This window comes from Bos mutus, chromosome 19, assembly GCF_027580195.1.
Source record: "Bos mutus isolate GX-2022 chromosome 19, NWIPB_WYAK_1.1, whole genome shotgun sequence".
Lineage (NCBI taxonomy): Eukaryota > Metazoa > Chordata > Mammalia > Artiodactyla > Bovidae > Bos > Bos mutus.
The window spans coordinates 50090665-50106706 of record NC_091635.1 but is presented as its reverse complement, the minus strand read 5'-3'; the positions used below and the strand labels follow the sequence as shown (position 1 = coordinate 50106706).

General features: G+C 37.9%; 1 protein-coding gene across 9 annotated transcripts in view; it reads right to left on the bottom strand.

Moving 5' to 3' along the window:
- BCAS3 (BCAS3 microtubule associated cell migration factor) overlaps positions 1-16042 on the bottom strand; it is a 595190-nt gene that overhangs the window by 306460 nt on the left and 272688 nt on the right. For all 9 annotated transcript variants that reach the window (XM_070390544.1, XM_070390541.1, XM_070390545.1 and 6 more), the window contains 3 exons: positions 15849-15973; positions 13670-13835; positions 10776-10876 (listed from right to left, as the gene is read on the bottom strand). In XM_070390544.1, the coding sequence (XP_070246645.1) occupies positions 10776-10876; positions 13670-13835; positions 15849-15973 (392 nt within the window). The remainder of the gene's footprint in view (positions 1-10775; positions 10877-13669; positions 13836-15848; positions 15974-16042) is intronic.

The following is a 16042-nucleotide window of genomic DNA, read 5'->3' as shown; positions in this document are numbered from 1 at the left end:
AGCAGATACAGACCATTCTCTTTTGGCCCCTTATTTTTGGAGAGAAGGGCAAACAGATCCCCCCACACCCTCCATCTTGCATCCCCACTACCCAATTAACAAAACGCACATTCAGAGGTATCAGTATCTGAACAGAAGAACCTTAAACTCTGGTAAAGTGAAAGTGTTAGTCGCTCAGTCATGTCCAACTCTTGGCAACTGCATGGACTGTAGCCTGCCAGGCTCCTCTGTCCATGGAATGCTCCTGGCAAGAATACTGCAGTGGGTAGCCATTCCCTTCTCCAGGAGATCTTCCCAACCCAGGGATTGAACCTGGGTTTCCTGCATTGCAGGCAGATTCTTTACCATCTGAGACACTGAACTCTGGTGGGACAGAGTAAATGACATCAGAAGCAGTGGTACTCCAGGACTAGAGGCTTTATGATCAACAGATTACTTTTCTTTAATCTATCAGAAGCAATGTTCTACCCCAGCCAAATCTGCCAATTCAATGGCAATGAATATTAACAGCATAAATGGAAACAAATATACTCAACTGTACCTGGGGAAAAAAAGCAAGTCATAAAACAACTTAAAGGAACAGTAAGTTGTAATAACACTCATAATTTTGTAAAATGAAAAAAGACATCTAAAAGAACAAAACAACCCTCTGTAATAACTTTTCTTTTGTTTCATTTCAATTTTAAAAAACAGTTATAACAGGATGGTGGTGTGACATAAGAACTTTTTCCCTCTCATATGATGAACACTAAAGCAAATGACAGAAATAATAAGACTTAATTAAAAATGAAGTCTAGGTCATTATGTTGTAATAGAAAGGACTTTTGATGCTGAAACTTCTCAACAATAAATAAACAATGACAAAGAAACCCAACCAAGTATTCCACAGGTAGGAAGATCTATGTAAAGATACAGGTATCAATAAAAAGCATGTATCCCATGAACACAAAGGGAAAGAAAGTAAACTGAACTTTTTGATAAACTATATATTTTCATTGAGGAAGAAAATGTATTGAATTTCATAATGTCCCTCAAGTTATACAGCATATATATGGCTAAATTCAGGGTCAGTATTTCTCAAACAGATAATATGTCTCTTGGAGAAAAACACCATTTCACTAAAATCACTTCTCTAAGGAAGGACATATGTCAGTTGATAAAATTAAGTATAAATAAGAGAATCCACCGAATATAAATATGAAGTGGTGTTTTAAGTACTGCAGATATTCAGACCTAGATAGAGTAGTATGACACACCCAATGACCCAACAATGGACTATAAATACTCTATAAATAAGCCCTACATTACAAGTTTCCTCTACAGGAGAAAAACATTTCTTTCTTTCCCCTTCCACCCTACCAACTCTTGGGCAAATATTTATTATGGACAATGCAAGGAAATATTGTTGAGTACCTCTACCATACTTGGTACATACCACAACAGCGATGCAATCCAGGATGTTAGGTTAAATCTAACGTGGCACTCTGAAGAGAGCGGCTCTGAAAATTACTGCACATTTAATTGCTTTTCCAGGGCACTGATGATGACCATGGTAGAGGAGACCAGTACTTTTTTCATCCTTTTTTTTACCAGTATCTTCAAAATAGATCACCATTGTATTGTAAAACCAATAAAACGAGATAGTAAAATACTCTAAACATGTCTTCACTCTAAACCTAAAAGTGTGATTTTATTACAAGGAAAAACATTTCCTATTTTTACTCTCACAGTTGTAGCTGGTAGGCCAGCAGGACAAAATTTAGGTCAGAATCAAGATCTCTAGAATCTAACCTTAAACATGCTGCCTACTTGCGTTTTTCATAGTTCTAAAGTTGCTCAGTCATGTCCGACTCTTTACAACCCCATCGACTGCAGCCCACCAGGCTCCTCTCTCCATGGCATTCTCCAGGCAATAATATTGAAGTGGGCTGCCATTCCTTTCTTCAGGGGATCTTTCCAACCCCGGGATCAAACCTGGCACTCCTGCACTGCAGGCAGATTCTTTACCATCTGAGCCACCAGCAAAGTCCTTCAAGCCCTTCACAGTTCTAGGTAAAAGACAAATGTCAACACTAGCTTTAGGTATTATCTACTTCATCATACATAAAGACTTAAACAAAAGTGCTAGTGAAGTCCAAGTGATCAGTAAAACAACATTTTTTAAAAGTCAATATGTCAATAGACAGTCCAGCTATTCAAAAGTAACATTCAGGTGGATTTTTTGAGTGATTTACATTGAGTTTTTAAATTTTATGCTGTCTATACCATAATGAAACCTCATCTCTTCCCTCTAAATTCTCTCTAGGATAAAATTATTTCAGAGAAAGTTTACATCAGTGACTGATTATAATCCAAAAAATCTCAGAAAGGAGCTCATCTATAAATACACATATGGAGTATACATAGAGGGAGTTTCTGAGTTATCTCCAAGAACCTACTGAATATTACCACCACCCTACATTACTTTGCCAACAAAGGTCCTTATAGTCAAAGCTATGGTTTTTCCAGTAGTTATGTATGGATGTGAGAGTTGGACCATAAAGAAGTCTGAGTGCCAAAGAATTGATGCTTTTAAACTGTGGTGTTGGAGAAGACTCTTGAGAGTCCCTTGGACTGCAAGGAGATCAAACCAGTCAATCCTAAAGGAAATCAGTCCTGAATATTCATTGGAAGGACTGATGCTAGGGCTGAAGCTCCAATACTTTGGCCAGCTGATACAAAGAGCCAACTCACTGGAAAAGACCTTGATGCTGGGAAAGACTGAAGGCAGGAGAAGAGGACGAGATAGTTGGATGTCATCACTAACTCAATGGATGTGAGTTTGAGCAAGCTCTCAGAGATAGTGAAGGACAGGGAAGCCTGGCATGCTGCAGTCCATGGGGTCTCAAAGAGTCAGACGTCACTGAGTGACTGAACAACAACAGATATACTACATACACCAAAACAGAGGCAACACCGTAATCAGCAGTTCTTTCTCCTATTCAGGGCAATATATTTCTCTTAATGTTTCAGTGAATGATAGAACCTTTTGTTCAAGCCCGTCATCCATTTCTCTCTACTTTTCTTCAGTAACCTCATATAGTCCCAAATCCTACAGATACAACTTGTTCAATTTCTCCAAAATTCAGCCACTTCTCTCCATCCCCACTAAGAATTAACTTCTTCCTTCTTTAATCAGCCCTAAGCAAAAGGCTATTTTTTGAACCATCCATAACAAAGCTTAAAAACAAACAAAGAAAGAACAAAATTTATTCCAAGGAACTTGAGAAGGCAAAAGGAGAAGAGGGCGGCTGAGGATGAGATGGTTGGATGGCATCACCAATTCAATGGACATGAACTTGGGCAAACTCCAGGAGATGGTGAGGGACAGAGAGGCCTGGTGTGCTGCAGTCCATGGGGCTGCAAAGAGTCAGACACAACTTACTGACTGAACACCACCAAAAACAGCTTGAGTATCTCTTAGGAATAGAGAATAATCCACTACTCAGTAATGTGAAACTACAACTGCCCAGCATCCTATCAAAAATCATTAGGTACACAAAGAAGCAGGAAGGCACACCAAGAAGAAAAAAATCAGTCAATAGAAAAACTCCCCAGCAATACCAGGGTGAAAAGAGTGAGCACACAAGGATTCTACAGCAACTATTACAAAATAAATGTTCTATATGTTCAAACATGTACATGACGAAGAAAGAAATGAAAGCTATAAAAGAACATCCAGATGGCACTGGATGAAAAATATGGTATCTGAAATGACAAATGTGTTGAATAAAACAGCACACTAGACAGAGCAGAAGAGATGATAATATATATATATAAATACACAGAAACACAAACTATACAAAATCAAACAGAGTGAGGGAAAGAGAATTTTTTTTTTTACTATTAAACCTTTTATTTTTTAACTTTACAATATTGTACTGGTTTTTGCCATATATCAAAATGAATCCGCCACAGGTATACATGTGTTCCCCATCCTGAACCCTCCTCCCTCCTCCCTCCCCATACCATCCCTCTGCGTCGTCCCAGTGCACCAGCCCCAAGCATCCAGTATCGTGCATTGAACCTGGACTGGCGACTCGTTTCATATATGATATTATACATGTTTCAATGCCATTGTCCCAAATCATCCCACCCTCTCCCTGAAAGAGAATTTTTTAACTGAGCAAATATCAAGGGGTGAACATACATATAACTGCAGTCAGAAAAAGAGCAAAGAGGAATGAGAGAAAAAAATGTGAAGATATAACTGCATTAAACTTTTCAAATCTGATGAAAATTAAAATCCCACAAATCAAAGAATCTCCAAGGAGAAGAACACCATGCCACAATTTTATGATTTAATTACTTTTCCACTCTGATCTTTACTATTTCCTTTCTTGTGCTATAATTCGCTCTACTTTTGCTAGTTTCCGAATATGAAAGCGGACGCCACTGATTTCGTTTTATAACATGTGCATTTAGTCCGATCAGTTTCACCCTGAGTACCACTTTAGTGCCATCCCACAAACTTTTCCTTTTTTCTCCACAGGTTTTATTTTTAAATAACTATAGATTCCTATCAAGTTGCTGAAATAGTACAACGAAGGTTTGCACACACTTCACCTAGTTTCAAAACCAGGAAAGTACCACTGGTACAACCCAGCGGCCTTATTCAGATTTCACTAGTTTTACACATACAATTTTACATACACTCATTTTGTGGTGAGAGTGTGAGGGGGGTGTTTAAATGTAATTCTATTCCGTTTTATCACACACGTTTATCTGTATAATCTCTGCTTCAATCAAGATATAGAACTGTTCCATCAAAGATCTACTGAATTCTTTACGGTCATATTCAACCCTCCCTCATACTCTGTCTCTCTACAGGATGCCCTTGAGAATCATCCAACTTGTGGCATGTATTTATACTTCAACCTACTATTCTTTTCTCCCTGAATAGTAGTCTCAGATAGGGGTGTGTTCTCTTTTTATTTTCATTCAGCTAAAAATATCCTAATTTCCCCTTTGATTTCTCCTATGAACCATGTATCATGTAGAAGTGTACTGTTTACTTTCCATATATTTGTAGATTTTTCCAGAGATCTGTTAATCATTTCTAATTTAATTCCATCGTGGTCGCAGAATATACATACTTTGTATAACTTGAAAGCTTTGAAATTTATTGAGACTTGTTCTATGGCCCGGAAGACGGTCTGTATTTGTCAATGCTCCTTGTGCACGGGAAAAGAATGCACACACTACTGTTGTTGGTGGAGTGCTCCACTTTGTCTGATAGTAATGCAGCAAGTGAGAGTTTAAAGTGGGTTTTCCCAGACTAGTGGTTGCCAAGGGAGTGGGGACTGAGGCAGAATGGAGTTAGCGGATATAAGCTTTTATATATAAATGCGTAAACACCAAGGTCTTACTCAAGAGCACCGAGAACTCTTGAGAACTGTACTGAGTATCTGATGATAAATCATAATGAAAAAGAATATTTTAAAAAGGAGTGTATATATATGTATCAATATAACCAAATCCCTCTGCTGTAAAACAGAAATTAACACATTATAAAGCAACAGCTGTTGCAGTTCTTCAGTTGCTAAGTCATATCTGACTCTGCAACCCCATGACCTGCAGCAAATACATGTCAATAAAAATCAACTATATATCAACAAAAAAATATTGATTAAAAAAAGTGGGTTTCTCCTAAGCAGCATATAACTGGGTTTTATTTTTTGACCCAACTTGACAATCTCTGACTTGTCCGGTATTTAGGCCATTTATAACTAACATGAGTACTGATGATGCTTAGGGTTACATCAACTTGCTTATTCTTAACATTTTACTTCCTTTTTCAGCACTTAGGTTTGCTTTTTATTTCATCATACATCTTTAACAACACAGTTTGCCTCCAAATAATGTTGAAGTCACACATACAATAAAAACCTTACAATAGTATAGTTCCACTACAATAAAAACCTTACAATAGTATAGTTCCATTACAATAAAAACCTTACAATAGTATAGTTCCATTTCCCCCTCTCCTGGGTTTTATACTACTGTTGTCACACACACACATGTGTTTTAAAGACCACAGTACATTCACACTATTTTTATGTTAACAGTCAATTATATTTGAAAGATAGTTAAATAATTAACAAAAACCCCATATACAGGCCTTAACCATCTTCACTGTGTATCAAAGCTATACTTCCCTTGCATGATCCTTTGTTACCATTTAACAAAGAAAACTCAGTAAACTTGGGGAGGAACTTCTCACATACCCATGGATTATCTTAGAAGTTCAAAGCCTGGCCTATCCCCAACAAAGCTAGTTAATGTCAGCAACTTAAAAACACTGCTGCTGCCAAATCACCTGAAAGAAAAGGAGGAAACATTATTTTTTGCCCAAATAAAACTTCCCCAGTTTAACTCCGTAAGCCCTGTTTTTAATTTACAATTTGGGAAGCTCGGAAACAGACTAAAGAAAAAGTATTATCTACTTTGGGATCACATTCAAAGCTGGTTGATATCTGCTAGTCTCGTTTTTGTTTTTGGCAAAGGAATACACTGAAATAAAATGCCTATTTTAGAAAAAGTAACTATAGTTATGTATTTGTTCTGAAGGAAAAAAAAAATACTGTTACCACAAAAATCACTAATCATCACTACTGTAATCTTTTATAAACAATTCCTAAGATTTCTTATGACCCAAGCAGAACTTTTTTTTTTAATATTAGATTCTTAACTTTTACCCTCACTGAGCTAGACAGCAAGATGAGACTACCATCTGCATATATTCTTTACACACATAAACTAATCAATCTACTCAAACCATAGGACTTTTTTGGCTTATTCTAAACAGCAATTTCTTATGGCTCACCCTAATAACAAAGAAGTAAATTCCACCTCCAAAGTGACCTTGTAAGGGGCAGGTTCATATGAGTCAATTTATACACCAAAATTGCTCAAAATTGAATTCCATTCAATTAGTATGGGTAGTAAATATGACTAGAGTTAAGAATACAAAATTTGGAGTTTTCACTTACTTGACTATATTTAGGTAAGAAGTCTTTAAAGTTCAGGCACACTTCCCTTTCCCTGCCCATCAGTGACCCTTAGGCCACATATGCAGAACTTCTGTTTATCAACTAGCAGTGTACTTGTTATGATTACAGGGCTGGAAGGGGAGGTGGGGATTCCTTGCCAAACATCCTGCTCTCCTAGTCTCTTCTCCCTGCGACAAAGTGTCTTTTGCATTTCCATTTACATCATTCTTTGTCCAGTATTATTACAACTTCCGGAGTTTGTACAAGTCTACTTCACTTGATCCACAGATTCAGACACAACCAATGAAAATGCTGGTGACACTAGAGAAGTTTGCATTACAGTTTTACTCCAAATGATTATATTTGAAGATACTTTCAGTACTATATTATCAATAGTCTGCAGATTTTCAACATGGTCAAGTAAAACAAAAACTTCCTGCCGCCAGGTTCAATATCATCTTTTCAAATGGTTTCAGTAAGGGAAATGGAGAGAAGGCAAGAAGGTAATAAGAAAGTCTTCTTCAGGAGGTTCTAACCTGCATAAAGATGGGCTCAACAGATGGGCAGGTAAAGGTATTCTCTCTAAATCGGCTCTAGCATTGCTTTAACCAATTATATTTCAGCTTTTACTCCTCTGATGCAGATGTCCATGTCTTGAATGTTTAATTTCTTCAGTCATGAAATATACTAGTTTGTCCAGGACTCTAAATCAAACAGCCTTTTTATTTAAAAAAAAAAAAATTTATTTGACTGCACTGTGGCAGGTGGGATCTTCACTGTGTCATTCTAGATCTTTCATTGCGGCACACAGACTACGGCTGTGAAGTGTAGGCTCAGTAGTTGTGGTACTGTGGGCTTAGTTGCTCCGCGGCATGTGGGATCTTACTTCCCCAACCAGGAATCAAACCTATGTTCCCTGAATTGCAAGGCAGATTCTTAACCCCTGGACCACCAGGGATGTCCAATGGTCTTTCTTTATGTAAGAAAACGTGACTTCAAAATTCAGGCTAAATCTGTGTCTCTGCTGTCAATGTACAGAAGTGATATAATAATTATTACAGACTTACCTATCTCTGAGGTGTTTTACAAATTAAGTTATATCTATAGTAACATTTCACTAGATAAGAGGGAAGGTAACAATTATGTAACCTAGATATAGGACACGCATATTAAGTCTGTCACTTAGACAACAGATCTGGCAGCAAGGTCAAGATCACAGATTCAGAATAGGTATTCCATTGTTAAGTCCTTGAAGTCTATTAATTGAAAATATTTCTTATTTATTTCTGAAATAAGAAATAAAGGTTCAGAATGATGCTTAGCATCACTGCACTGACCACAGTAACATGTTTATAGAGCAAGTATTATTATTGATACTTTATACTTAGCAAGTTAATGAGAGGTGGTCTGGAACTAGAAACTTGGCCTTTTCATCCTTATTCCTATGCTAGTCCATCTGGAATTCAAAACATCTAACATGACATGCATTATATTATGTTCTTTATTTAGAAATCAAACAATCATCAGTGACTACTTCAAATTGCCTAATTTTGTCCTAGTCCAACTGCGCAACATCTCACAGGTTTATTCTGTCTTCTCTGTAAAAGCCTTAACTGATGCCCTCCCATCCTGCTCCAGTATCACGTAGCTGCCACACCTCTTCCCTACTCCTGAACCTCTTCTTACAACACTGCCAGTGTATTCTTTCTAATGTAAAATTCTGATGGTGTTGTTGCAATGTTTGAAAACGACTGACAGCTTGGGCTACAATGGTGGTTCTTCAGTCGTGCACCTGGGGGGTTTTGTAGTTCTAAGAATTGGACAAAGGTGTTTAGAGCTGTTAAAATAAAGTTAGCTTAACTCACTGGAACAAATAAGTCAAGGAATAGAGATAGCTGCATTTTTTTTTTTTAATTTTGCCTGTATCTTTTTCTACACATTTGGAACTTGCTACTATTTGTCTACTATAACAGACCTGTCAAAATAACTAAAGAGGACTTTCCTGGTGGTCCAGTGGTAAAGAATCTGCCTGCCAATGCAGGGAACATGAGTTCAATCCCTGGTCTGGGAAGAGCCCATATGCCACAGGGCAACTAAGCCCATGTGAAACAACTCCTAGGGCACTAGCATGCCCTAGAGCCCGTTCTCTGCAACAAGAGAAGCCAGTGCAACGAGAAACCTGCACATGGCTGTGAGAGAGTAGCCCCTGCTCATCTCAGCCAGGGGAAGCCCGCCTGCAGCAATCCAGACCCAGGGCAGCCAAAAGTAAATACATACAAAGTATATTTTAAAATAACTAAACAAAGAAAACCGGTATTAGTGCTGAAATAGTCAACTATACTTAATTCAACAATTAACTATTTTTACCTCTGTAGAGAGGTATGGGAAAATGTTCTTATAAACACTGACATTATACATCAATATATGTTTTTTCCAAGTCATATGATAGAGTTAAATATATGCTGAGATAACCTAGAACCTAAGAACTTTTATATACTCTGCTTCTTAAACCAGAAAACCAGAATCCCATGGATGGCGGAGCCTGGTGGGCTCCCGTCTATGGGGTCGCACAGAATTGGACACGACTGAAGCGACTTAGCAGCAGCAGCATCCCTCTGTAAACAATTTAGCAACTTAAGCCACTGCCTTCACAATTACATGTATAACCCTTCACTGATGACCTGTCTCACTTTCTTCTACGTTTTGATAAAACATCTGTCTCCTGAATTAGATACTGAATTCACTGAGGACAGAAGGAACATACTACTCTCATTTAAACCATGAGTTCCTGACACAGAGACGTCATTCAATAAATACATGCTGGAAGAATCAGTGAATTCAATCGTATAATAGAAATGAAACCGCCAATTACTTGTTACAGTTATGGAGCTTCATAACTTTAGTGCAAAAGTCAGTACACTTTCTCTGTTTCCAGTATAACATATCACACATTATAAACATAAAATTGTTTTACAAATTTTTTACTTCATACTGTATAATACAACCAGGCAAGAAAATAAGTCTGATAGAATAAAACTCCATTAAAAACATGTCAGTGTTGATTTACAGAAAATTTCCTAAAAGCATACAGTACTCAGAGCCATCTAGTTAAATTAAGGATTCAGTGAATTCTACAGAATTGTACTATAACTGTAAAGAATTTTTAATTCTATGACTGTAAGCTGAATAATAAATATTCAATTATCTTTTCCAGTCTCACCTACAAAGAAGGCTATTTCTAGTTCAATGCATACTTTTTTCTCCTTAAGTAAAGACAGAACCCAGATCAAAAGTAAACAAAATCCTTATGGAGCTACAATCACTACTTCAATGTTGCAAAAAAATCCTACAAAGCAAAAAGCATGCTAATATAATTTCCACAGCAAAAAGTGTGTAACTTCTTTTTATGTCAGAAATAGATTCCAATTTTATGAAACTTTATTATATCCTAGAATCCTTATTTAAAAAAAAACTTTTGGGGAATACCCACCAGATAGTCTCTATCAATTTATATAAAAGTAAGGGTATATGTCATGACCAGGGAACATGAACATCCAGAGGCATAATTAATGTGTGCTAAAGCTTATGATGTATTGTATTAAAATATCTTCCTTGCCTCCATCAGATTGTTTATGGCCTCTGGCCTATGTACCACTGGTAATATGCATGGTTGCATTAAAAGTCAGCATTTTAAGATGAAAGCTCAAAATAGTGTATGGAAGGAAAAAATCAAGAACTACTCACAGCCAGCAAGCAGGAACTGATAATACTGTACTGCATCTGCAGCGAGGAGCAGAGGGTGGTTTGCATTAAATGGTGGCTGCAATTCATTCCATTGAGGAGTTCTAAGGAAATAACAGAAGATTATTAATATTCAGGCTTAATAGATGGAATATAAATCATTATCACTGTCACCACTTATAGACACTGATATAAATTCACACTATCGTTTTAATCATTAAAATGAACTTGTTAGAGTGCTGAAACCTGAAACACAAAGCCATCTGCTTAGGAAGAATAAAAAGGTGGCAGTGAGTCATACAAATTACATAGAGTCAATATTAGTTTAATAGCAGACGACCCTGCAACATAATAGACAAGACATTCAAAACACTGAACAGAGAGGAAGTGTGAAACTCAAATGTCACAACTAATTTTTACCTAATTTCTGACAATTGTTAGCGCCCTCTATTCTTAGAATATATTTACATTTAAAATAAAATAAAGCAGAAAATAATGGTTAAAAAAACACAGTCAATGGTGGGCTTATTAAAGACCTGATTATCATGAGTTCCAAAATAAGCCACTTATTTCAATGATGGTGCACTAATTTTAATTAGATCTGCCCACTCCTAAATAGCTTGACACATAAGATATTGATCAGATCAATCCAGTGCAGTCAAGTAGTAGGAAAGAGTGCTGGAGCCGCCAAAAATCAATACAAGAATATTTTTAAATGTCAAAAAGAGTGAGATCATTTTCATATGAATTTTCGTCTGTTTCCTTCCATACATAGCTTCCCCGATGGCTCAGACAGTAAAGAATCTGCCTATAACGCAGGAAACACAGGTTCGATCCCTGGGTCGGGAAGATCCCCTGGAGCAGGTGATGGCAATTCACTCCAGTATTCTTGCTGAGAAATCCCACAGACAGAGAGGCTACAGTTCATGGGGTCTCTGAGCCGGACACAACTGAGCAACTAATACTTCCACACACATCAGGACCAATTTTCTCTGTCTCTCCTGTACCAGTATACACTATACTGAATGGGTTTTGTCCTATATCTTATTTCTCCCTCTTTACACTAGATTATAAAAGTTCTAATGACTATGTACTTTCAAGGAGGACTCTGATTTTAATAAGCATTTTTACAGTGATGAGCCATTTTATCTTGGGGAATCACTTTATTTATTATTATTATTTTAATATTTATTTACTTGGCTAATATTCTTAGGAGCATAATTCTTGACAGCTAAACAGTGGCAATGTCCATCAACTGATGAATGGATAAACAAAGCGTGGTATATCCATATAAATCACTTGGCCATAAAAAAAGGAATGAAGTTCTGCTACATGCTTAACATGGCTGGGCATTAAAAACACTGCACTAAGCGAAGGAAGTCAGAAGCAATAGGTCACATTTTGTATGATTCCATTTACATGAATGTCCAGAGTAGGCAAATCCAAAGACACGAGGTAAACTGGTATTGCCTAGGGCTGAAGGGTTGAAGGAAGATGGTTGGAGGGGAGTGATTACTAACAGATATGGGGTTTCTTTGGAGGGTGATGAAAACTGACTGTGGTGGTCCAGTGGTTAAGAATCCATCTTCCAATGCAGGGGATGTGGGTTCTATCCATGGTTCAGGAATTAAACTCCAACATGCTGCAGGGCAACCAAGCCCATGCACCACAAGAGAAGCCCTCATGCTGCAATGAAGACCCCATCACCCTCAAAAAATTGACTGTGGTGATGGGTGCAAAACCAGGTGAAAATTCATGTTAAGTGACTGAATTGTATTATACGCACTAAATATAAATTATATCTCAATTTAAAAAGGAATGAATTATCAAAAAAATGCAACAAGAGGCATTTGTTGTTCAGTCACTCAGTTGCATCCAACTCTTTGCGATCCCATGGACTGCAGCACGCCAGGCTACCCTGTCCTTCACTATCTCCCAGAGTTTGCTCAAACTCATGTCCGTTGAGTCTGTGATGCCATCCAACCATCTCATCTTCAGTCACCCCCTTCTTCTCTTGCTGTCCATCTTTCCCAGCGATCAGGGTCTTTTCCAATGAGTCAATTCTTCGCATCAGGTAGCCAAAATAATGAAGCTTCAGCTTCAGCATTAGTCTTCCCAGTGAATATTCAGGGTTGATTTTCTTTATAATTGACTAGTTTGATCTCCTTGCAGTCCAAGGGACTCTCTCTCAAGAGTCTTTTCCAACACCACAGTTCAAAAGCATCAATTCTTTGGCGCTCAGCCTTCCTTATGATCCAACTCTCACATCCATACGTGACTACTGGAAAAATCATAGCTTTGACTAGACAATAAGAGGGATAAATCAAAATAATTTTGCTGGGAGAAAGAAGACAAAAAGAGTATTCGCTCTGATTCTATTTATATAAAATTCTAGAAATTAATAAACTGACCTACAGTGACAGACAGCAGACCAGTGGTTGCCTAGGGCTCAGTGGGTGAAGTAGGAATGAAGGGGGGCAAGAGGAAAGATTACAAAGAGGCATAAGAAAATATCTGAGGTGAGGATATATTCATAATGTGGGGCTTCACAGATGGCATAGGGATAAAAGAATCCGCTTGCAATGCAGAAGATATGGGAGACACAGGTTTGATCCCTGAGTCGGGAAGATCCCCTAGAGAAGGAAATGGCAACCCACTCCAGTATTCTTGCCTGGGAAATCCCATGGACAGAGGAGCCTCGAGGGGCTACCGTCGATGGGATCGCAAAGAGTGGGACACGACTTAGCAACTAAACAACAATGTGTTTATAATGTTAATCATGGTGATGTTTCACAGCTGTATACATATGTCAAACCTTATCAAATTGTACACTTTTAATATTTTATACCTCAACAAAGTTGAGTTTTTTTTTAATAAAAAACAAAGAGAGATACTACCTAACCAGAGTCCAGCTGGCTCGAGGAGATGTCATCATTTCCAGTGGGGTGTCATCACTGATCTTGGGGGCGGTGCTTAGTGGTCGTGGCTCCATCACATGCTCCACTAAGGTCCCATAGCAGCTAATAATGTAGAGGGATTCAACTACAACTTGTTTGGACTGATCTACAAACAGAAAAACAGATGCTGGATATGTGATAATGGCATAAAAGAAGAGCTTCATTTTTACAGGTTACTGACCCTTCAATCTATTCCTGAGGCTGGCTGCAAAAATAAGGCGGCAGAAACTTTCACATGGTGCCCGCTCCTTGTCTAAAGTTTATTCTTATAGTAGATGCTAATAAATATGAAGGGCTTCTTCAGTGACTTAGCAGGTAAAGAATAGGTCTGCAATGCAAGAGACGCAGGAGATGCAGGTTCGATACCTGGGTCAGGAAGATCCCCTGGAAGTGGAAATGGCAACCCACTCCAGTATTCTTGCCAGGCAAATCCCACGGACAGAGAAGCCTGGTGGGCTACAGTCCATAGAGTCTCAAAGAGTTGGATACGACTTAGCGACTGAGCACAACAATAATGAACATGAAAAGGTCTTTGCTATCAAAATATTTTTAAATCTTTAAGCAATTTATTTCAAGAATGACATAAATATATTCAAAATTTTAGTATGCTGAAACAATATTATACAATCTTCTGCATTTGCTTACAGTGTAGTAATTTGTCCCACAACACGCAAAATGAATACCAGGTGAGAGAGGGAAGGACTGACAGAAAAGGAACCCTGGAAGGACTAAGATTTAGTTATATCAGAGGTACCAACTCAACTGCATGAGAGACTCCATCTGCCTAAATCAGCCTAACTTCTCACACACTCCCTCTCAGAAAAGTTTCTCCTTTAACTCTCTGGATTAAAAAAAACAAACAAATGAAAAACAGGAGCAAATCCTCCTCCCTCAAAGCTTCTTCCCTCATTCCTCTCAGTGGGCTCACTGGCCCCCACAGTAAATGAAGAGCAGTCATGCTTTGAGGTCAGGTGCTGAATATGGATCTAATCAAATGACTTTATAACAAGTACACATGTCCTCATTACCAAGACAGGTTTAGTCCTCTATCTTGGGTTTTACAGTAAACCTAGGAGCACATAAAATCCCTCATGAGTGCTGGGCAGGTCACCTTATCTCTTTGCCAAAAGACTCAATTACAGCTGATTGGAGAACATGGCTAATGACCAGTCCGTGGGACACAAAGGAGCAGCAAGTTAAAAGGGTAATTAGAACAGAAGGGAGAAGCGTTTGAAATGGAGCTTCACAGAGGGCTTTACCTAGTAACAAAGTCATTTCGATAGCATCATTAAAGCAAAGGAGGTAACAAAAAAAATAAAGATGGGATAAGAAAATGGAAGGCTGGCCTACTCCACAGTATCCTCCCCCACTTAGGTAAAGAGCCTGCTGTGTCTGGGATCCTATTTCCAAGGAAAGGCCACTGAAAGGCGATAACGAGGGAAAGAGCTGATGTCTGACTGCCAGTATTAAGCGTCAAGGAGAGCCGTTTTGCCAAGAACAATACAGCCTGTGGAACTCATCAGAAGAGTGCTTCGCTAACAATTTAGTTTCTGACCTACTTCAATAGAATCACAATAATAAGAGGAAATTTTTAACTTTCAAAATGAAACACTTGGTCCAGGAAAGTAGACACTCTTTTCTACATAAGAACAATAAGGGATCATATACGGTATTTCTGTAAGCTGATTCTGGTGGTCAAAGAAGGGATTTAAATAAACAACACCATATAAGTTCAAAGGGACACTGGTTACCATAAAAGATGATCCTTATTTCTGAGTGGGAGCCTGTTTTTATATCTTAATTTATAACATGGCAGAGCTGTTGTTGATTATTCTTAGAGAATAACTAAGAGAATAACTTAGAGAACTTTGAGAGCACCTGTATATTGTCACCAGCAAAACAAAATAAAAACACTCAGTGGGCAATTTATTTTACATTTATAGTGAGAGGACAGCCTTTCCTGTGGATGAGACTTGAGTAGTTGAGGAAAGACAATGCTAACAGAGTGGGGGCAAAATTCTATTATTGGGCTGAAGCTTATTCAAAGAGAGCGGCTATGAGTTTTCTTCAAGAAACACAAATTACATATGGTAAGTTTAACTTCAGTAAAAACACATACCTTTTTCTCTTTTCAGACCTGCATTATTTGCAAACCATGATCGGGATGTCCCAAACGTTGCTGCCACACAAAATTCTCCGCCCATTGATTTGCTTGGTGAAATTTGTGGAGGTGGTTTAACTTTGCTTAAAAGATAAAGTGATGGAAAAAAATTACCAAGATGAAATCACAGTCCTCAAGATAATGACATATTT